The 21,919-nt window shown below is 34.9% G+C and overlaps 7 protein-coding genes across 7 annotated transcripts in view; 1 reads left to right on the top strand and 6 right to left on the bottom strand.

The window, feature by feature from the left end:
- Positions 1-21,919, top strand: part of fred (friend of echinoid) — a 401,947-nt gene that overhangs the window by 255,549 nt on the left and 124,479 nt on the right. The window lies entirely within an intron of this gene.
- LOC110187527 (uncharacterized) lies at positions 1,014-1,502 on the bottom strand. The gene has a single exon (XM_020956921.2). The coding sequence runs from the start codon at positions 1,426-1,428 to the stop codon at positions 1,108-1,110; it is 321 nt and encodes a 106-aa protein (XP_020812580.1). The 5' UTR covers positions 1,429-1,502; the 3' UTR covers positions 1,014-1,107.
- LOC110180491 (uncharacterized) lies at positions 2,532-2,931 on the bottom strand. Its single transcript, XM_020948173.2, has one exon. The coding sequence runs from the start codon at positions 2,877-2,879 to the stop codon at positions 2,640-2,642; it is 240 nt and encodes a 79-aa protein (XP_020803832.1). The 5' UTR covers positions 2,880-2,931; the 3' UTR covers positions 2,532-2,639.
- LOC110180492 (uncharacterized) lies at positions 4,121-4,505 on the bottom strand. The gene has a single exon (XM_020948174.2). It carries the CDS (start codon positions 4,455-4,457, stop codon positions 4,242-4,244), a length of 216 nt encoding a protein of 71 aa, XP_020803833.2. The 5' UTR covers positions 4,458-4,505; the 3' UTR covers positions 4,121-4,241.
- LOC110187525 (uncharacterized) lies at positions 6,226-6,997 on the bottom strand. The gene has a single exon (XM_020956920.2). It carries the CDS (start codon positions 6,894-6,896, stop codon positions 6,576-6,578), a length of 321 nt encoding a protein of 106 aa, XP_020812579.1. The 5' UTR covers positions 6,897-6,997; the 3' UTR covers positions 6,226-6,575.
- Positions 8,166-9,319, bottom strand: LOC110180488 (uncharacterized). The gene has a single exon (XM_020948171.2). It carries the CDS (start codon positions 8,641-8,643, stop codon positions 8,317-8,319), a length of 327 nt encoding a protein of 108 aa, XP_020803830.2. The 5' UTR covers positions 8,644-9,319; the 3' UTR covers positions 8,166-8,316.
- On the bottom strand, positions 9,482-9,996 carry LOC110180490 (uncharacterized). Its single transcript, XM_020948172.2, has one exon. The coding sequence runs from the start codon at positions 9,890-9,892 to the stop codon at positions 9,647-9,649; it is 246 nt and encodes an 81-aa protein (XP_020803831.1). The 5' UTR covers positions 9,893-9,996; the 3' UTR covers positions 9,482-9,646.

The following is a 21,919-nucleotide window of genomic DNA, read 5'->3' as shown; positions in this document are numbered from 1 at the left end:
AACCTGGTTAGAGACCTTTGTTAAGGTGGAAACAAGGAACACAGCGGGTTATGCATTTTAAAGTCTTTGTTTCAAATACCCTTTTCTTAATTTTAGAAAATAGTATTATTAGGAAAATAAGTAAATTTCTCATTTAAAATAAGCAATATTTATATGGTATTTAATGTTAATTTTCTTGGTATTAAATATATATTCATTTGTGGTTCCCAAAATATATATAAATTTGCCCTTAAAAGTTATTATACTTTTATAAGTTAATGTATATACTAAGTTTAGCTTTAAATCTTAATAGTTTAATGTAATATTAAATATATATACAAATACTTAAAATGTCTTATTAAATTTGTTAAATTTCTATTGTTTCCCTCCGACGGATATACCATATTTAAGGATATTGGGATACCCACAGCGTACAACTTAGTTAGGTCTTAACCTGCTCCGTGTATCTGTTAGATACAATTTGTTTTAATTGCACAAAGTAGTTGGCAACGCTGCATCGGGGCCAATTAATTCTCATCTAACTGGATCTCAGTTGGGATTTTGGGCCGACGACAAACCTTCCGTTTGGTCGGGTCTCTTCCGTAAACGATTTGTATTAGTTTTCTTAGTTTCAGAAAATATAATGAAGAGATGACTTAAGCATTTCTTGTAGAAACTATTCTTAAATTTTAATATTTAAATAATTTTTTAACTAAAAATAACTGCAAAAGTTGCAAACTTGCCCTTTGTTCATGACAATTTTTACCAAGTATCCATAACTAACTTAAAGTATCTTTAACTGTATTAAAACATTTCCTTATCTTGATTGCTTTTAATATTGTAAGACTTGTAGATTTTATTATTTAAGCTATGTCTTAGGTTTTTTGTTATAACTTGTATTATCAGCAAAGCTATGAAATTTAATAAAAAAATTTAGGAAAAAACCACTGTACTTATATCATTAAAAATACCTTTCATTTATGTTAACCTAATTTAATAATATATTTTAATTCATATTCTCACAAAGATTTTCATAGATTTTGCAATGTTCTTCCAAGAGAGTTTTTATTTGGGTTTCTATAAATTGTACAAAATATTTGCCACTCCTTAGATAATCTCAAAGATTACTTAGTTTGCTGCCACAGCTTGGTCGTACTTTGGTGGCAAGGCTGACATCAGCTGAGGCTCTTGCATCTGCATCTGCATCTGCATTGGCATAGGTTGTTGCATCGGCTGTTGCATCTGCCAGTTGGTTGCACACTGGGCAGGTGTCACTGTAGTAGTCGTGGTCTGTACAGGCATGGCCACCTGTGGCATTACCACAATGCCCCTGGACATCATCCTGCGGCAGCGACGGCAAGGACGTCCCCAGGCCAAAGGATTGGCGTAATAGAAGAGTCCTCGGCGATGGTAGCACTCGCACTGAACATTTATATTAACGTTATTCATTGTTAAGGTTTTGTGTTTTTTTTAGAGGTGTTTACTCTACGAGTTTGCTTTGTTAACTGTCCAATTTCAGTTGGGTTTTATTTATATATTTATTTTTTGTGGGGACTGTGAGTGTGATAAGGTAATCCTTTGTACTTTTTATCGGTACATTGATCGATCAACGTTGATGGTAGTATCTGGTGTGCTGGCACGCTTGGTGATTCAATTTTGCCAGGGCTGGTTGACAATACTCTCTAATCTATAATTCTGGTTGAGTTGGTTGGCTCAGGTCGCTGATTCATGGATCTCCACATAACTGGGGGTTGCCTAGGGATAAGGTTCACTTTGTGACTCATTTCGGGACACTCGATCGATTCAGAGATATATGTGTTAGGGTAGATCGGGAGTTATAATCTATAGCTCCTGGCTATTGAGATTGATATTGTGCTTTGTCAATGGATCAGTTGCTTAAAAGTCAGTACACTTGCACTGATAAGATTATCGAAAATTGTATTCAAACACGTGTTTTATAAAAAGAAGCTAATGGAAGAACGTTATATGATATTATATAAGAAGATATGTAGATAAAAAATATGCAAATATAAAAAGAAGTTGGTGGGAAAACGTTATTTGTTCTCATATAAGTAGTTATGTATATAGAAAAACAAATACATAAGATGTATAAAATTCATTTCAGCATTGAATTATTTTATTTTAATACAATTTTTACGTTATAAATATGAAATATATATTATTTTATGCATTTATTTGGTTCTTTAAAGTGTTCATAACAACTGATTGCTTATACAAATGATTTAAAAACTATTCTTGTAAAAACTTTATATTTTTATTTATTATAAAAAGGGGAGTTCCTTGAGCTGGATATAAATAAATGTAATAAAATGATTATAATTGTAGAATAAATATAAATATCTACATAAATAAGATTCAATATTAATTACAAAATATTTTACTCTAAATAAAAGTTTCGTAATTTAATTGATATTCCATACAAATCTACATTTTTATATGGCTTAAAATCATGTTTAATGATAATTTCTCTATATATATTTATTTATAAAAGAAAATTTCCCAAAATATTTCCATAATTAAAAGAAATCATATAACTTTTTATAATAATTTTTGCATTTATTATTAAGCAATTTCTTTAATGAGTTTAAATTGAATTTTTCTACATCAAAAGGCACACATTTCAGGGAACTAAATCATATCTAGTAGGTGGTGACCCTGATGGGCACCGAGGTCGTGGTGGTTGTGGTGGTGGCTTGAACAGGCATAACCACCTGGGCAGGTGTAGCCTGGACTTGGGTGGGCACCACCACCACACTCCTGGACATCATCTTGCGGCATCGACGGCAGGGACGTCCCCAGGCCAAGGGATTGGCGTAGTACAGGACTCCACGGCTATGGTGGCACTCGGCACACTCCAGGCTAATGTTTACATCGGTCATTTTCCTCCTCGAATTTTTTCTGGTGTTCTTCTTTCTTGAAGTTTTCTCGCTTTACTGAATTTTCCAATGGCTGTTTGCCCCTTATTTATTTCGTTTACGTGTACCGCGAGTTCGATAAGGAAATCTTATGGATTCACTTATCGGTGTGCATTGATTGATCAAGTTTTGGGGTATCGACTGTTATCATGATTCACTTTTACCAGGGGTGGTTATATGCTGATTTTAAGGTTGACTCATTAAATTTATCTGGTTTTGGGGGTTGCCCCAAAGATCAGTTAATTTAGTATGAGTCATATTAAAATATAAAAAAAATTGCTTAAATTATCAAAGAAAAAATGTATTCTTATATTACAAATGAAATGTAATAAATAATACTCTATTTTTTTTGTTGAATATAATATTTAAAGGGCTTCTAATAATGTACTTTTTGTAGACGCTTATATTATTTGGTATTAAAATCTTTCATAAGGATTTTACATACATTGTAATAACCGAGAACTAATCACTTTTGTTTCAGCTCGATTTATTCAGTACAATTATCTTATAGAAGTAGTAGTTAATGTTCTACACATTTTATTAAACCAAAAACCCACTCCGATCCCTAGATTTGAAATATTATTCTATAATTTTCTCATATCTCATTGGATTTGACTAATAAATTTAACACACATGGTTTTTTATCACCACAAATTAAATTATCGTTGTCAGTCTGCTCATTAATTTAGCATCAGTTTATTGGAATCTCTCAACTTCTGCGGTTGGCCTTCAGTAAATATGTTCAAATTCGGAATTTATTTACTTCTTGCACTTCTTGCTTGGAATCTGTATGAAGAATCTGAGGCAGAGTCTCAGGAACCACCGATAGTTAGGAGTGTTTTAAGAGATCCGGAGAACCAATGTTTGCTTCACGAGACTAAAGCTACTGATCGCTCATATTGAAGAACATCATTACACCTTGAATGCAACCCAAGAGAGATTGGACAAGATGGAGCTACAGCAGATTAATATACAAAATCATCTGGCAGATATCAAAAATACTCTAGATGTTATTAGGGAAAATCTAGAGCTTAAGGAAGTGGTTTAGAGCATGAAAGTGGAAAGTTATTCCAGTATCTATTAATACAAGTGTTGTATTTTTAAAGATACATCACTAATATGTAGGGTTCAGGTTTGTTAAACAAATAACTTATTTTCTTTTTTGTCTAAAACCTCTTATTTCGTTCGAAAAACTCAAAGGCACATCTATTTTTTACTTATATAACAATTTTTATTTTATAAGAAATATATATAAATCAGTCTGGGTGAGAATATTCTCCCCTCTCAAGTTTAAGTACTGGAAATTCTCCTTCGATCTCCTTATTCTTAGTAAGTGGTAACAGCAATGGGCACCATTGTGGTTGTGGTGGTGGTGGCTCTTAAAGCTGGCTGTGCCACCTGGGCTGGCACCACCATCATGGTCCTGGACATCATCCTTCGGCAGCGGCGACAAGGACGTCCCCAGGCCCAAGGACGAGCTGCGTAGAGCAATCCACGACGATGATAGCACTCGCACTGGACATTGATGTTTACATCGGCCATATTTCCTTGATTTTTGGAGCTGAAACTGCTTTCCTTAGCTTTCCTTGTTTGAATGGTTTTCCACCATTTATTTATTCGTTTTATATACTGTTAGATTGAAAGTGATAAGGAAATCCCTTGATAGTCTTATCGGTCTATTTATCGATCAAGTGCAGTTGCCTCTGCTGTTTGACTGTGATTCATTTTTGTCAGGGTTGGTTAAATACATATTTATTTTTTATGGTTAATTATTTAACTTGAGGACTTTGGTTGGGGTTGCCCCAAAAGTGAGTCATTGCGGGGACTTTTATTTTAATTTCTACAAGTATTTAAATAGGATAAAATTATATAGTAAAACTTTCTGCTATTATTTCAAAGGGAATTCGTATAAAATAAAATATACATTGTACTTATAAAGATCTAAGATTTTAATTAATATCATCTTACTTAACTCTGTAATTTCTTAAAAATATATATCTTCTTTCGCACTAATTAAAGAGAATTTAAAAACATTCTCTAGTAATTTTAAATAATATTTTTTTTATATTTTTAACTAATTGATAAGGCTCTGCCTCTGCCAAAGGACATCAATCATTTCGGACATGTCAGATAGCCACCAAAATCGAACCAAAATTGGGAAAAAAGATAAAATATAAAGAGAGAGAGAGAGAGAGAGAGAGATAGAGAGGTAGAGAAATGGCAAGGAAAAACCTTAACGATTGTTTATGACATTCACCAGTAGTTAATTTTTTATATTTGCGCCATTAACATTCCAAATTAATGGCATATATGTGAATTTATTCAGCGTACAAGTGCAAGAGCCGACATTGAAAACCAATCATGTGAATTTCAATTAAAACCAAATGCACTTAACTTATTCAGGCAAACAACAGAATGGATTGCCAGTTACAGTGGTAATTCAGGAGAAAAACTTTTAAATATTTGTTCAAGAATGCAGAGTACCACTAGAACCACGTGGCGTATACGTAATTTTTGTGGAATATGATGATATTTGAGAAAAATATGCTTAAAGTGAATACTAAGGTCAAACAAGTAATTTTTAATTGTTGTTAAGGATGGTTTTAAACATTTACGAATGTAGTTAAAGAATTCGGAAATGAAAGTACCTTCGTGTAATAACGTGGCGTATGCGTAATATTTGTATAATTATTTTTAAATGTAAAAATATGTCTGAAAAACATACCTAGATTAGAAGAGTAGTTTTTAATTGTTGTACGTAAAGGTTTTTAATTATTTACGAATGTAGCAAAAGTATTCGAAAAATCAGCCACGGCCGTAAAACCACGTGGCGTATGCGTAATATTTTTAGAAATTATTTGTAATGAAAAATCTTTCTACGAAAAAATTACATTTGTTAAAAGAGTGGATTTTAATTGTTATAAGAGAAGGTTTTTTCATATTTACAAAGCAATGTAGCTTAAGAATGGCCAGGAGGAGCAGGTAACAACGAGGCGTATGAGTAATATTTGTAGTAAATATTATATTAAGGGACAAACTGTTTAAAAATACATTAATAACAATTAATTATTGATTTAAAAATACATTATTATATTTAACGTTAACTAAATATTATACTTTCTATTAAATATGGGGCTGTATTATTTACGAAATTTTAAAAAGCAAAGTAGCCTTTGCATATTTCTTTTGATTTTCGTAGTACGAAATTTGTACTATAAAGAAATTTTAAAAATTCTTTCACACAACATCTTAACATTATTTAAGTAATTAAGTTTATTAATTACTTAAGTAGTATAGAACATAAAAACTAAGAAGAAGTGAACACTGCTTTTTTATTTTATTTTTTCTTTAATACAAAGTTTTAGTAAGCAACCCGAAGGGCTTAGGCTGATATTTAATACAGTTTTTGTAAATAAAATCCTTTTATTTTAATAAGTTGGACAAAAGCTTAATTTTCCAATTAAACAAAAAATTGTTGATTTAAAGTTTGAGGTTCTGTATATATTTCTTTACAATATTTTAAATATTAAATTCTAGTGCTATTCCTTTCCAATGCAGTGAACACTGTTGGAAAATGTTCTTCCTTTTGTATTTTATATATATGTTTTTTTTTTGTAATTAGTTCACTCTTCCAATTCGGTAGTCAGAGTCGGAATTAAGTTACCACCTGGGCGGTGGGGGCTGCTGGACGATGATGACCTCCTCACGTGGCGGACGACGACCACCGATATTGAACTCGATGAACGGCCTTCCGGGACGGACCACATCGACCTCGACAATGGGCTGTGGCGGTGGCTGGTACACAGCGGCTGGAGTGATAACCTCCACCCTTGGTGGCGGTGGGCGGTAGCCACCACCCACTCCGATTTCGATCACTGGCCTGGGGATCCTTGGTGGGACAATGTCCACCTCAACAATGGGCCTGCCACCATGATGATGGTGATGATGATGATGGCGCCTTTCGTCCTCGTAGTAGGGCATCTTTCTCTCGTTGTTTAGGTTATCCAAAAAAATAAGTGGTATCCTTGGTGGTGTAGCTGCTGCCTTTGACTCTTGAGTCGAACTGAAATCACTGTTCCACCTGGCAAACTATTTAAGGCTAACTTTATCGCTAATTAGGGGAATTTTCTAACTTTTGTTATGTATATTTTTGCACAGAAGCTTACTTTCTTATCTTGTCAGGTGGACTTAATGTCTTCTTCGATAAAAAAATATTGATAAAACCCCTTTCCAGGCAGCGGGGGAGTGAGGTGTAAACAAAGGCAAATGAGCTTTTGCGTTCTTTTTGGCTGAATTTCGTTAGTTCAAGGTTTATGTGAATCATACAATTTTTATTTTGTTTAAGGGGAAGGACAAAACTTGATGTTAACAGAATATTTATATAAATGGGAATTCATGATTCATAAAAAAATAGTGACTAATATTAAAATATGTATATACAAAAATATATATATTATATTCAGGGTATGTAGAGATATTTTCATTTTGTATCTTTATGCAAGGAATAGAAACGAAGTTGCGAAACTTTATAGCTTTTCCTTTAGAATTGGAATAATTTTTAAGAATTTGGGAAACAATCTTTTCAATGTCTTTCCCAAAAAAAGCAGATTCAATCCCCTTTTTAATTTAATCTTGTCTCGCATGCATTTCAAAAATAATGATACTATTACTATTCCAGTTTTCTCAAAATTCTACAAAAATGTCCCTTTTATGGATTTAATTTTAATAATGATCAAGATTTCCCAGCTTCTGAGATAATAATTCTACAATGCTATAATTCTGAGATAATAATTCTACTTCTCTATCTTTCTTGGCTGTTATTTATAACTCCTTACGGTATGTCTGTATATAAACAATACGTTGTCTTTGTTATCATGGCAACTTACTATCTATTGCACCATTTTTTTGTCATTCCATGAACTTAAGATTAAAGCAGAATTATTTTGTTATTGTTTTGACATTGTTTATCGATAGAGTATAACCGATAGACAATTTATTTGTTGTTGAACTTGGAATACTCTTGTATTTTTAATTGAGTTCATGAATTGAAAGGAGAAATATACAATTATCAGAATACTTTTGATCAATAATATAATTGTAATAATTCTTTGTTGAATTATTGAAGCATACATTTATTGACATTTTTTAAAACACCAGTACAGTTTTGTTTTTTAATTATATTTAAACATCTTTTGATATTTATGTTCCTCGCTATTGCTAGTCACCATTTTATATAGAATTACACACAGATTTATTGGAATACACCACTTTTATTGGAATACTCTACACTTTATTGTTGTTATAATATATATCTCATTGAACTTGAAACATTATAGTTGCGATTAAAGTTGAGTTCTTAAGTTAGTCTGTTGATATCTTCATAGTTCGATCATCCTTCCAATCACCACTGAGGATACGGTGGGTTAGTGTAAGCCTGCTGATACTGATACTGATAGTCCTGATAGACCTGCTGCTGCTGCTGTGGATAGTATCCATTGGTGGTGGCCACCTGAACACCGCCATAGGGCTGAGGCATCACCTGGACCTGAGCACCACCCGGAACATATGTGGCCGCTGGCGTTACGTAGACAATCTCGGTGGGCCGAGGCGGAGGAGGCGGCGGCGGATAGTATGCGCCACCCCAAGCGGGAACCACATCAATCTCGATATTTGGACGACCATGGTGATGGCGAGCAGGATAGCCACATGGATCTTCATAGTACCGCATAGTGGATTCACAGACTGACAGTCCAAAAAGAACCCAACCAACCTCGGTAGCCAGCAACGCGTTGAACACTGGAACCCCGAAAACTCAACACGCTTCACTCTAACCGCACTGGAAGTACACGGGGCTCCATCAATCAGGGTTTATGGGAATTATTCCAGCGATAACGAAGGCTCTTAGTCATCATCTGATAACACTTTCCGAGGGACAGTTGTGCATTCACAAGTGAATTGTATTGATCGGGTTTCGCTATATTTCCTACCTCCATTGTTTACCCCCAAACTATCTGATCCCGAGCTTATCGGGGAGCTTGAGTGGCTCTTATCAGGTCAGATAGGCACGAAATAGAAATAGAAATAGGTTTTTGGCAGAGAAATGAGAGAATTTCATCTAGACAACAAGGAAAATAAATACAACAGGTGTTGCGATAATAAACGATGGAGATAAAATAGTTAATATAGAATACAAAGGCAGCTTCTTTGAATACAGTTTGCAAATTTTTGACGAACACTGTTCAGTATTTCATTTTTTCTGTTTAGTTGAAAATTTCAATTTGCTATTTATGTATGACTTATATTTTGAAGATTAAATTGCTTTCAAAGGATTTATTTATAACTGATAGATATGAAATAAGGTTCCATTTAGTCCATATAAACATTAAATATTTATAAAACATAATAGAATCTTAGCGGTTAAAGTAAAAATAATCATTTTTGAATAATAAGTATAACATAAATAAATTATAATATTTATAAGCTATCTTTGGTTTCTAAATAAAAAGAAAGCACATTTAATTTTTGGTTTACGAAAGATAGCAATTATTTATACCGTTTTGAAATGCTTTTTGACTGTATTTATTGTTAAATTTTCATTTAATATTTGAAATGAACTTTTTTCTTATTCTATTTTTATAATAAATTCAATTTTATTGTAGTTCCACTTCAATATGGCAGCTTTCAGAACTAATTCCTCCTCTAAATCGGGAATAGTTTTAGGTAGTTCCTCCTCAATATTGCGGATTGTGGTAGTGACTGCCACCGGGTGGTGGGGGAGGTGGTTGCTGATAGTATGGCGGTGGCGGCGCCTGTTGCACCACCATGACCGGTGGTGGTGGCGGCGGTGGCTGTTGAACCACCACAACCTGAGGTGGCGGACGATGATGGCGTCGGGGCCATGGTGGTGCAATTTGGACCTTGATCACTGGTCCACGGCGATGCGGCGGGCCACCACAATGATCATGCGGCGGTGGCATTGTTGCTTAACTTTTTATTTAATTTAAAAGAGTAGCTAAGAAATCTATAGACGTCCAAATGGTTCGACTTATTGCTGGTAACTGAACTTATTGCTCATGGGACTGACTAAGTAATAAAACAACCTAATATCGGCAGTCATAAAAATCTAAAAGCTCTGTTAAATTACTCATACGCAGTGTGTGTTTTTGGGGGGATTAAACGCGAGGAAATATCGATAAGTGATATCGATAGCCGAAACGTAAATTTAGTATTGGTTTTTTGTTGGAAAAAGCTTTTTTCTGTAGAAAAGCTTCTGAATGATTTTTTAAGCCAAGGCATTTTAAGAATGATTCATAATTTTTAGGGGAAGTTTTCATTTGCTTGAGTAAAATTGTGAAACTTTGTATTTGGCAATAATAATTATAAACTTTGAAAGTAATTTAATCTTTAAAATATACCAATAACAAATTTATCAGTTACGAGAAAATACTGAACAGTGTTTCTTCTTTTTAATAACTTACTTAAATTTAGTTTACTCTGCATAATCTTTTCCCAATTCCTCCGAAATATATTCAATTTAAAATCCTTTATTCCCTTTTTGTTTTGATTTTTTCAACAAAAACATCGAATAAACCGAAATGTAAATATTTTCGTCTGCTTTAAATTCCTTAAAACTCTCAAGCTTTAATCAACATAAACAATTCGTTGCAGACTTTGTCTTAGGAGTTAATTTTCTCAAATATCGCCCTGAAAAATTCCTGAATAATTGTTCACATATTTTCAATGATTTTGTAAATATTTTGCAAACATTTGCACCTGTATTAAGCAAAGTTCAGCAGACACGATTTGCCCCCAAGGAGAAGTGACGTTGGCAAATATATTTAATATTGGCCAGAAAAAACATTATATTTCCGATGGGAATCTTTAGTCCATCTCAATCTCAATCACCTGAGCAAACAAATGCAACATTTTTGATTTCAGCCATCAATGTAGACAGTGTCTTAACAGGACTGCAGGCTTTTTTAGTCCTGGTTAATTGACTTGAGAAGCATTTTTACCCTTTGACTTGCACTTCAAAACAAGAAGGATAAAAGGTGTTGGAAATTTAAATATTCACAAATTTGAGATCGAATTTTGGGCAGTTTAAGGAATTAATAGTATGGTCATTGCACTTTCGGATTTCATTGTATGTTTTATGTCACTTTTACCTGCACAAATACACACACCTAAATGAAGATTTATAATCTCTTTTCACCAAGTATTTTTCCCCTTCAACCCGACTTCCTTTAATGCATATTTTAGGCCATGAAATGAACGCGAGTCTCGGCAAGATAAAACCGTCTTTCTGGCTCAAGTCAAAAACGACATCGAAATCAGAAACAGAATCAGGATATGCAACTGAAGCAGTCATCGGTGAATCGATAACTGTCAAAAAATAAGCTGGCAAGCGACAAGCCAGACATGGTTGTACAGGGAAAGGGGTCTAAAAAAGCAACTTGAAAAGGGGGGCGGCCTGTGGTTCCACAATTTAAATATTTATGGCGCTTCGCTTGGTGCACAAGAAACGGAACCGGGCACACGGCATAGCCAAAAAACCGTAACCGTAAACCTAGTCGAGAAACCAAGAACAGCAGCTATTCGAAAATTCTAGCACCCTCAGCAAAGACACTTGAAGAAAATTTAAAGAAATTTTAATAATTATATATATATATTTAAGATATTCAATCCAATTGAAAGGTTTTGTATTGAATTAAGATCAATGTTATATATAGAACATGTAACGTAAGAAAGGATTTAGACTTTCCATTTAAAAAGAACGATATAATGAATCTTTTATTACTTTGGAGCTAAAAAAAATATGTACATATATGTATATATATGTGATATGTAAAGACTAGCTATATTAAATCGATATTATTATAATGCTATTTTTTTGGATAAAACAATATTTTTCAAATATCATAACTAACCCAAAAATGCATTAATTTCTATTCGGTTTATTTTTCTGTGCTACTTTTTATAGGGAAAACAAATCTGCATTCAGTTTTTGATGCTGATCAAGAATATATATGATTTAAAGGGTCGGAAACGATTCCTTCACTGCGTTTCAAGCTTCTGAATGAAATTATAATACCCTGCAATGGGTAATATATGTGAGTAGTAATGTCAGAAATCAATATTAGTGAAGAATTTTTTATTAAGTTAGGATATTAACTTTAATTAGAGGTTTGTAGATATCCATAGTACAAATTGCTGTATCACTTTCAAATAAAATTAAGTTAGTGGTCCATGAATATAAGAGAATAAATTTAATTATAAATGCATAGTTAAATAAATAAATAAATGCATCATCAAAGTGATTTGATGAGGTGATAATCACTATCATAAACACTATCATAATCACTATCATAATCAGTATCATAATCACTATCATAATCACTATCATAATCACTATCATAATCACTATCATAATCACTATCATAATCACTATCATAATCACTATCATAATCACTATCATAATCACTATCACTACTATCACCATCGATCCTAACAGGTGGGAGGCCGCGCACGTACTGAAGCCAGAGCGGCAGCTGCGCCTCTATTTATAGTCCCCGAGGTGAGAGAACAGAGAAAGTGAGAGCGAGAGTGAAAGAGCGAGCGATCGCTATGGACAAACAGAGTGAGCTAGAGAACTAGCGCCAGAGATGCACAGAGAGGGATGGACATATCGAGAAACATAGAGAGTAAGAGAAAGCGAGAGAGGGAGGGGCACATAGTTAGAGGCAGAGCAAAAGGGAGAGGGAGAAATCTATTCTCTGCCGACTAATATTATAATTTTCTGCAAGGGTATTACAAGGATAGTTATTTTCAGGGTATGCAATATTTTTCTTAGTGTAACCCTGGCGTACCCCCCATTTCCGGTTCCTCTCTTTCAGCCATCTTTAGAGGCGGCGTCAGAAAACGCATTTCCTGCTCATGTCATGACATGGAGCGCGGCTGAGAACGCGTAACAAGAGTTGGTGGGTGGGGGTGGGGGGTTGGAAAATTCGCAAGTGGAAAATCGAGTGGAGTGGTTGATGCAGAAATGGTTTACCCGTAAAAGAAATCATAGCTTTTTGCACCAAACATGTCCTGGAAGTAACCATATTTGGCAAGTGTTTTTGGCGGCGCCATGAACATTTTCCTAGAACATTTTTCCAAAGGATCGGTTGTGAGTGGTTTTGAGTGATAGAGTTGTAAAAGTAAAATAATCAAAATCTAAGAAATATGTGTATCCATTTTTGGAACTTGTACATGCCTTTCTTTAATATAAGTTTAAACATTTTTTCAAGTAAAATATTTAAAATCCCCGCACCTAAGAAACCACTCTGATTTCATAGATCCGTTGATAACTTTTAATTGAAAGCTGGTTGAATTTTCAGGACTGTTTTTCGCAGTTTTACAGTCACTGAAAGGAGTGCTGCAGCGCCCACAAGTCCCATTAAGGGAACTTGTTAATTTGCATTTTCCATTTCCATTTGCATGAAATTTGTTTCTGTTCGTTTGTCGCAGGAAAAATTAAACCAAGAGAAACAAAAGTATAAGACGAAAGACGATGAAGGGAGTAAAAACTTGTGCCTTTAATGAGCTGCCAGCCTGCGGTTCGTAGTCCTTACTCCTTCTCCTTTTGGAAAAGTGTCCCTACATGAGAGTGTGTCCCCCAAGACACACACACGTTCCTTTTCTTTGGTCCTTTGACACTCTTATCCTCTCTCTTTCTCTGGGCAATTTCCGGCTTTCACTTTCTTCTGCCGCTTTATAATTGCTTTTCGCTTATTGTCACAAACACACAACAAATGCTCACAAATTACACAAATGCTGTCGGCACACGCACCCCAATATTGGTTCAAGGAAGGAAGGAAGGATAAAATGTTGGACACGAAATGTTTGCCAAATATTTTCTAACTTTGTTGCGTAACAGGGACTTGAGGACTGAAATTGGGATTGAGATTGGGATTAGGAGTGGCAGGGAGTGGAGTGACCAACTCCCTGGCAGTTTACTGAAGTGGAAAAAGCATCGTCTGTCCACTCGAGTGTGCAATTAGGTGAAAATAAGTGGTTCAACAAACGCCTCCGAGTATGCAATCATTTAAATTTCACTTCATTTGTCCTTTTCATGATTTCGCCCCTCTCAAGCCACTGTTTTCCAGGACTTTTCCCAAACCATTTTCATACACTTTAAGGAAAATTGGAAAATATTAAGAAAAGTGAAATAGTAGAAAATACTAATGTAATTGTAAGCTCGTGATCTATCGGATGTATATCGAAAGGAAAAAAACGAAGTTATACATCGATACATAACGGAAATATTGTATTGAATGTATAGTAATTTTAAGTATAGAAATTATAATGTAAACTTAAAAATTAAATCATTCTCCGGGAAGTCGAAGAATATACTCTTAAAGTTGTTTATCGAATTATAGGAATGAATCGGAAATTTTATCGATATTTTAAATATAAAGAACTTGTTTAAAACCAAGTTCTTGGTATATATATTTTATACCTTTAAGATTATTAAACAGAAAATATTTTTATATAATTAATCTTTTGCAAAACATACTAGTTTTTATCACAGTGTTACCCTTGGCACTCCCCTTGTGAAATTACAGCACCCCAAAAACGAAATTATTTTGATTTATATGCAGGCAGGCACCTGCTCATTCGAGTTCCAGGCTTTTTCTTTTTCCCAAACCCAAGATATTTTTCCCACCAGCTTCGTTGGTTTATGTGTTGGTTGTCGTTGGACCTTTGGATTTGTCTAAACTAAATGCTTTGATTTTGCAAAGCTACGTTGTCGAAATCCCCGCCAAGGAACTGCCGGATGTCAACAAAAACGGAATTTGAAATGCAAATTTAATTTGAGACAAGACGCGCGACGCGGCGAGTTCTCCTCAAGAGAGACCAGTGGTTCCTCGCTTTAATTGCCCTCAAAAGTAGGAAGGAAAAGGACGAAGGACGAAGGTCCTTTGCCAAGTGAATCGAGGGGGCGGAGACATAGAGCGAAAGCTGACAGCTAAGAGTGCGCCTGCTTTGCCTGTTAATTTTGCGCCAAATCAGCAACAACTTTGATTTCGATTTTATGCCATGTGCATAAAATTTTTGCGCTGACTCAAAAAGTTCGCACAAGTGTGTGGGTGGATGGGTGGTATGGTGTGGAAAAGCCCGGAAAAATGGCAGTGGGAAAAATCAAAACCCTAGACGAGTGTTTGGCCTGATTGAAATGTTGGCAACTATTGCGCCAAGTACTCACAAGTTTATTGGCAAATTGATGAAGTGTGTTCGCCTTTGCATGCGCATGAGTTTTCCGCAGCCTGCAAAACAATTTTCCCATTTTAACATTTTCCCCACCGCTCCCCCCATTTTCCCCCCTCGCCAATCATTGCATGCCGCGTGCAATTTGGCCGCGCTGATATGCAAATTAAGTTGTTGCACTAAACGACGTGCCGGGAAACAGGGAAAACCATGGGAAATGGCCACCCAACCTCCCCGCACCTGTTCTAGGATCCTTCGAGGTAAGGTTACTTGGCTTTTGCCAGTGTTTGGGCTCATTTGTATTACAATTCGTCACACAAATTCACATGTGAGTGTGCATATGTGTGTGTTGTAGGGGGAAAAGTTTGCCTGGTTATGAGCAGCTATGCATTTTCTAACGGATTTCCACAGGCGAGATGGGAGCTTGAAGTAAGTTTGGGCTATGTGAAGTCCTTTATTTGAAAAGTTTTTTATATTAAATGATGAGTTTTTCGATAGTGAAAACCAAGAATATGCTACATTATTATTATTTAATTTTTCTTTAAGATATAACTTTAAATCAAATATAAAAATATGCCTTAAATTTCTGTTTAAATTCTTTAAAGTAAATAAAAATACATACTTTATAACAATAACATTAACATTTAATGGGATTAATGGGATTTTCTTAATAATAAGTCATGTTAGCCTAGAAAATAACTTTAACACATTAAACCTACTCATTATTTTAAATAGTATTCATAGTTTTATTAGCTTTTTAATTTCAAATCCCATATTATTCCCCATAATTCCTCTACAACGTCATAACTAAAGCCTTCAAGAAACCACTTATCTACAAGTACTTTTAGCTAACTCCTCATAACTCTACAATTTCCACTCTAACGTTTGCAAACTGAAGTTGCCGCAAATCAAAGACCCATTTCAGCTCCCGGCCAACATTCTCAATCGTCACTCAAATCACAATCGAAACACCTCAAGCAACCTCCTCGCATTTTGGTTGATTTGTTGCCCTTACAAGGATGTGTGTGATTGTATATATGTATATATATATATGTTATAGCGCTATTCGTGGCAAGATTTATGATAAAGTGGGAAATCGTAGGACGAGACTGGATTCAGGGAAACCAGCGGAAAGCTGGATGGCGCATTTATGCATAAATTTGTAATAATCTGAAATCAGAAATGAAATGCACGCTCACTTCATTAGCTCAATAATATGAGGATAAATTATGCATAAATAAGAGAAGGACAAGGAAAATGTGAGGGAGGAAATTTTATATTATTTTTGAAGCATTTTTGGAGCGATTTTAAAATGTTTTTCATTAGAATTATATGAATTTTAGTGCAATTTTTTGTTATATAATATAGTTTGTGTTCTTAGGAGTATTGGTTTTTTATTCAGCTTTTATTTTATAAGGAAAAGTTTGGAAAATTGACTTATTGCAGGATAATCATACTTTGCAAGGGTTTTTATTAAATATCAATCAGAGAAGCTCTTGTTTATGACTTGTATTCTTTTAAAAATAGCTTCAAATAATTAGAAGTTGTTATCCTTTTTTGAAGAAACTTAATACCACATTTCAAACCCTCTTGAACTCCACTAATTCCCCGTTTTCTAATGCCCCATTTCGTGTAATAAAGTTTCATTTGACGCAGATTTAACTCAAAAATGTGGCAAAGGAAATATGCATCATTGATGATGACTGTTTCAACGCTATTGGGGGAGAGAATCAATCTCTTTTCCCCCTCGTTGTCATGGCCAACATGTCGTATGCGTAATATTGTTCCGCGAAACAACCGAAACGACAAACACAAACACACATACGGAATCACAATTCGCAATTCGCCAAAATACAAATCGAAAATAGCAGTTTGCAAATCACAAATGGCAATTGCCAAAATCGAAATGCATAACGAAATTATCAAGGGATTGAGGAAGGGTGGGGAGTAGAGTTTCCAGGGGGGAGCGGAAAACTATGAGGCGACCTTGTCCAAATGTCGAATTATATGCTGAGCGATGCTTAGCGGCAACGGAAATTCGAATTATGAGCTTCCCATCCACGGACAATTTTTAGTTAAAAGCCACAGCTGCTGCCCATGTGCCGGCATTTTGATGTTTCATTTATTTCGGCGAGGGACAGTCACACACACACACACACACAGGGAGAGACAGAGAAAAAGGACAATTGGCCCGGCTGATTGGGTCGTTGGGTCACTGCGTATGGCTGCAATTTTAATTAAAATTTATTGATTTACAGTTGAATAAATGCACATTGCAATCGCCTTTCTCGTATGTCGCTGCATTGCCTGCCATGGATCTCCTTTTGCCGAAAAAGTGGGTGCCCACAGTTGATGCCCTCACTTATGTCACTTGGGAGTGTTTTTGTTATTTGTTTTGGAGAGGGAAATGTAAGTGGGAAAAGTTTATCAATAAATTGGAAAAGGTTTTTATTTAATAAGTAAAACTGGCTTTAATAAAATCGAATGGACATGCGGTAAATATTTTAAGAAGGTCACATATTATTGCTATATCCCTGAAGTTTACTTTGAAAATAAAATGGAAAAAATTTTTTAATATATTTATTATACAATTTATTATATTTTAATTTCAATCAACTACATTCGGAAAGACGACTTTTATATACCCTTATAGTTTCCAATTAAATTATAGGATCAAGTCGGAACACGATCATAAGTAAGCTTAAAACATTCCTTTTTCTGAATCGATATTTATCGATATTTTTATATCACAGTTTTTTCGACAAACCAAAGTTTAAAAAACTCATAACTAAGCCCAAAATGCATTCATTTCAATTTGGAAAGCTTGCCTATGTTAGTGTTTATTAGATTAATAAATCTGCATACCGATTTTAAAATTTAAAATAATTAAAATTTTTTGACAATTTTAACAATTAATTCTTCATAAAATTTTGAAAAAATTTCGAACATTTTATTTTTTTCCTGAGGTAGCTAGACTGATTTGGCTGTCGATGCTGATCAATAATATATATAATTTTTAGGATCGGAAATGACTCCTTTACATTTTTATAAGCTTCTTACTGAAATTATAATACCCTAAACGACTACCGAAAGCCTGAGGAATAATTGAGTTATTTTCTTAATTTCTATCTGTTATTTCTCTGTCTAAATGTAAGAAAATTTTTAAAATTTAATATTTAACTGCCTACATTACATACAAATCATTTCTTTTTCTTTTACAAACCATAAGGTATTTAATTTATTTTTCTACTTGTGCCACCTTAGAGTATCATCTACTTCGACTGCTACCATCCTGTTGACTGATCCATTTGTCTCCTCTCTTTATTTCTGGTTTTAATAATACATTTTCCACTTTTAATTAAAGTTTTAGTTGTTCAACAATTTTTCCGAGAAACTTTTGGACCAAAAACAAAACGCAGCAGCAGCAGCACGACAAAGAGCAGTTTCGGCTTGGCTTGCCTTGCCTTGGCTTGGGGATTTGGCTAAGGATTTTTCCGGGGATTTTGGTGGCTGGCAGTTTGTTGCACTTGTCGTCTCCATCTCGTGTGCACAATGCCATTAACAGGTGAAAGTTTTTCACCATGCACACATCATTTCGTTTTGGGCCCGACAGTTTTTAGGCCAAAACACAAAACCCGTGAGGAGTAAACTCGGCGAACACAATTACAATTGCGGTTCATTTGACAGTTTCCATTTAGTTTCCAGAGCCAGAGAGCCTGCACATGGCAAGACGGAGCAGGGAAAGCCTGGGGTGGCGGGGGAAAATGCAAAGGAAACTGCAAACAGACGAAGGCTGTTGCATAATTAACGGCAACAAAGTGTTAAGGAGCGCATCCAGCAAATGTTAACTGCCCAACAACTGGCGGGGGGGTTAAGGGTTGAAGAGCAAAACTTGTGGCTGTAAATCAGCTGAAGGGAACAAAAGGCATGTTCGTTAGGGAGTTATCTCTTGTCCTTTTTTCTTCTGCATTTTCACCATGCAACTGTGGAAAATGTGGATAAGGCAGCACCAGTTGTGGGGGTTTAAAAAGGGGGTTAAGAGGCTAAATATAAGGAACTTTTTGTGGGAGGTTAAATAGGCTTGATAAAGGTTACAGATGGGCATAAATTTTCAAGAAAAACATTGATTTGCATCTGGAAAATTGCTCAAGAAAACTGTATATATTTCCAAGAGAAATATAAGGGGGGATTTTCCTTATTTAAAATTGTATATTTATTATTATTCCAGCGAACATCTGCCACTAAATTTCAAGCCATATCGCTTGGGGAGAAATTTCGCATTTTAATTACTATAAAATATTTAAAATGTAACCCCTTGAATTTTTGGTGGTTTTATGGTTTTCGCGCTGAAAACACATAACACATAACCTTGGGTAATTTGATAGTTATGACTGCTCCCCAGGGGGAGGGAAAAAAGAGTTTTCCTTTTGCCGCTCAAGGCGTCAATATAGAGGAAAATTGTGGAAAAAGGTCTGCGGAATTTCATTCGCATGAATATTTAGTTGCGTAATGTGGCCACGCCCTCGAAACAGTTTAATTTGTGCGACAACAAAATACACAACACACACACAGAGAAACAAAAACAAAAAGGAAATGCTAATTTTATTGACATCCAAAACTCAAGAAGGCGGCTCGCGGAAATTAAAGTCACCCAGGAGTAGAAGGCGGAGGTGGGGGCGTGGCTGGGGCCAGTCATTAACACATTTGCGGAGAAGGAACTTCCCCTTCAAAAACCGTCCCTCCTTTGGCCTTTCGCCGCCTGCTAATTAACACGTTTTGAATTGTGAATTTTGAAATGCGTTCGTGACAAAACAAGGGGGAGTGACAGAATAATGGTTAAGCTGGGGGGGTTGAGGGGAGTGCAAGAATAACAAAACAATATGCAAAAAGGATTTGGTGTTAAGGATAACAAATTGAGGTGATATTTGACAGGAGAAACGAAAAGGGAAATACTCTATTACGACTGAAGAGAGGCTTTATAACAAATTCGTTGATATATAATCTTTAGGTTCACAGAAATAAATCTATAAAAAGAAATATATAACTTAACTAAATGCTTCAATATGCTTCATAAATATATAAAAATATAACATATTATTTAGAATTCAATTAGTATAAGTATAAATTAGAACTTCAGGTTTGATAACCAATATAAATTCAAAGTTTTTCAAAACAAGCCTTAAAATCTCTTAGCTCACTTCATTCTATTTATTATAATTTACTATATACTTTCGCTTTATATTTATTAATTAATTATCTATAAATAAGAGTACTCCTATCTCTTATATTCCCTGATTTCCCAAATTCAGGTTGATTATTCCTACCATTCGGTTAATTCCCTAACAAGGTTCCCTTTAGCCCTTCGACCCGAGGAGAGCCAATTGTCGGAAGTTCAAGTTGTCTGAGAATGGGCGCAACCTTGAAGGTGTCAAAATAACATATTTCTTGGGCTCCCCAATCCCTCCTCCCCCTTTTTCTGGTAGCACCTCCTCTCCCAAGAGCTTCTGAGGTGGGCGTGGCACTTGTTAGGCACCAAATGAAATTAAAACGCGCATAAATTATACGGCTAAAAACAAAACGTTGACGACGCTGATGATGAGGCCTCCACCCGTGAATATATTAACACATTTGCCACGTTCCGTTTGGTTTTCTGTACACTTTTCCATCTCTTTTCCAACATTTCTTCAGGGGAAAGAAAGTTTCGTTCAATTTATACACCAAAAGAAATAGTGATTGAGAAATAATTATATATATCTGTTAATTAACTTATTTTTTTAATAGGAAATAACTCTAAAGAAGGAGAAGTTCCTATGCAATATGGTTAATACGACTTTTAACTAATTAAATAAATTTATTTTACTACAAGAAATACTTAATATATTAAAATAAAGCAATTTCCTTTGCTTTTCCTCTGCTTAACTTTAAGCCCAAAAAAGTATAGCATACCTTTTTGGGCACTATACAATTTTTTCCTACTGCATAATTGCTCAATAGTGCGTTGACGGCGTCGCTTTTGTTTAAGCAATTAAGTGCGAATTGGTCGCCGGGGTTGAGAGTGGGCGTGGCTGCTCTGATTTATGTACCGCCCCGCCTTTTCCACTCTCCCCACGCCCCCTCCCCCATGTCGACGGGCTTTATTCTCATGTCATTTCACATTTGATTAACTGTAGTTGCTGCTGCGGCGTAGCTGCATTGCAGCTGCAACCAAAAGTATTTCGCTACAATTTTAATTTTATCCTCAGTCTCCCCCTCCCCCAACCCCCAGTTGCTTCATTTGCCTGCTGCCACGCCCCCAAGCGTACTGTGGCAGCCTTTCCTGCAGGATGAACGCCCGCGCATCTTACGTGCATCACATGCCAAGCAGAAGCAGCTGCTGTCGGTGTGTGTAAATTAATTAAAAATGTTTAAACCGCCGCCGGTTCGGCAGCTGCAGTTCCTGCAAACATTTTCTGCGTAACCATGAATAAAAAATAAATATGTTAAATATAAAACAACAATCTGTAAAGATAAGAGATAGGCTTTACTCAGCCCAAATCGCATGGAAAATGTTTAACAATCCTTCGAGCAAATGATTATTAAAGTCTTATTATAAATATAATATATTTAAAAAATATATATTATATATATTATAAATAATAAAATAAATAAATAATAAATAAATAAATAATAAAATAATATAAATAATATATATATATTATAAATTATAAATAATAGAAAATAACAAGTATTTGTAAAATATATATATATATATAACT

This window comes from Drosophila serrata, unplaced genomic scaffold (assembly GCF_035046125.1).
Source record: "Drosophila serrata isolate PLE 108 unplaced genomic scaffold, ASM3504612v1 contig_249, whole genome shotgun sequence".
NCBI lineage: Eukaryota > Metazoa > Arthropoda > Insecta > Diptera > Drosophilidae > Drosophila > Drosophila serrata.
The sequence above is the reverse complement of the archived record's forward strand: the minus strand, read 5'-3'. Positions and strand labels throughout refer to the sequence as shown.

Bases quoted from the DNA above. Each gene is read 5' to 3' on its own strand.
- LOC110187527 (XM_020956921.2), bottom strand. From the start codon at position 1,428: ATGAATAACGTTAATATAAATGTTCAGTGCGAGTGCTACCATCGCCGA.
- LOC110180491 (XM_020948173.2), bottom strand. From the start codon at position 2,879: ATGACCGATGTAAACATTAGCCTGGAGTGTGCCGAGTGCCACCATAGC.
- LOC110180492 (XM_020948174.2), bottom strand. From the start codon at position 4,457: ATGGCCGATGTAAACATCAATGTCCAGTGCGAGTGCTATCATCGTCGT.
- LOC110187525 (XM_020956920.2), bottom strand. From the start codon at position 6,896: ATGCCCTACTACGAGGACGAAAGGCGCCATCATCATCATCACCATCAT.
- LOC110180488 (XM_020948171.2), bottom strand. From the start codon at position 8,643: ATGCGGTACTATGAAGATCCATGTGGCTATCCTGCTCGCCATCACCAT.
- LOC110180490 (XM_020948172.2), bottom strand. From the start codon at position 9,892: ATGCCACCGCCGCATGATCATTGTGGTGGCCCGCCGCATCGCCGTGGA.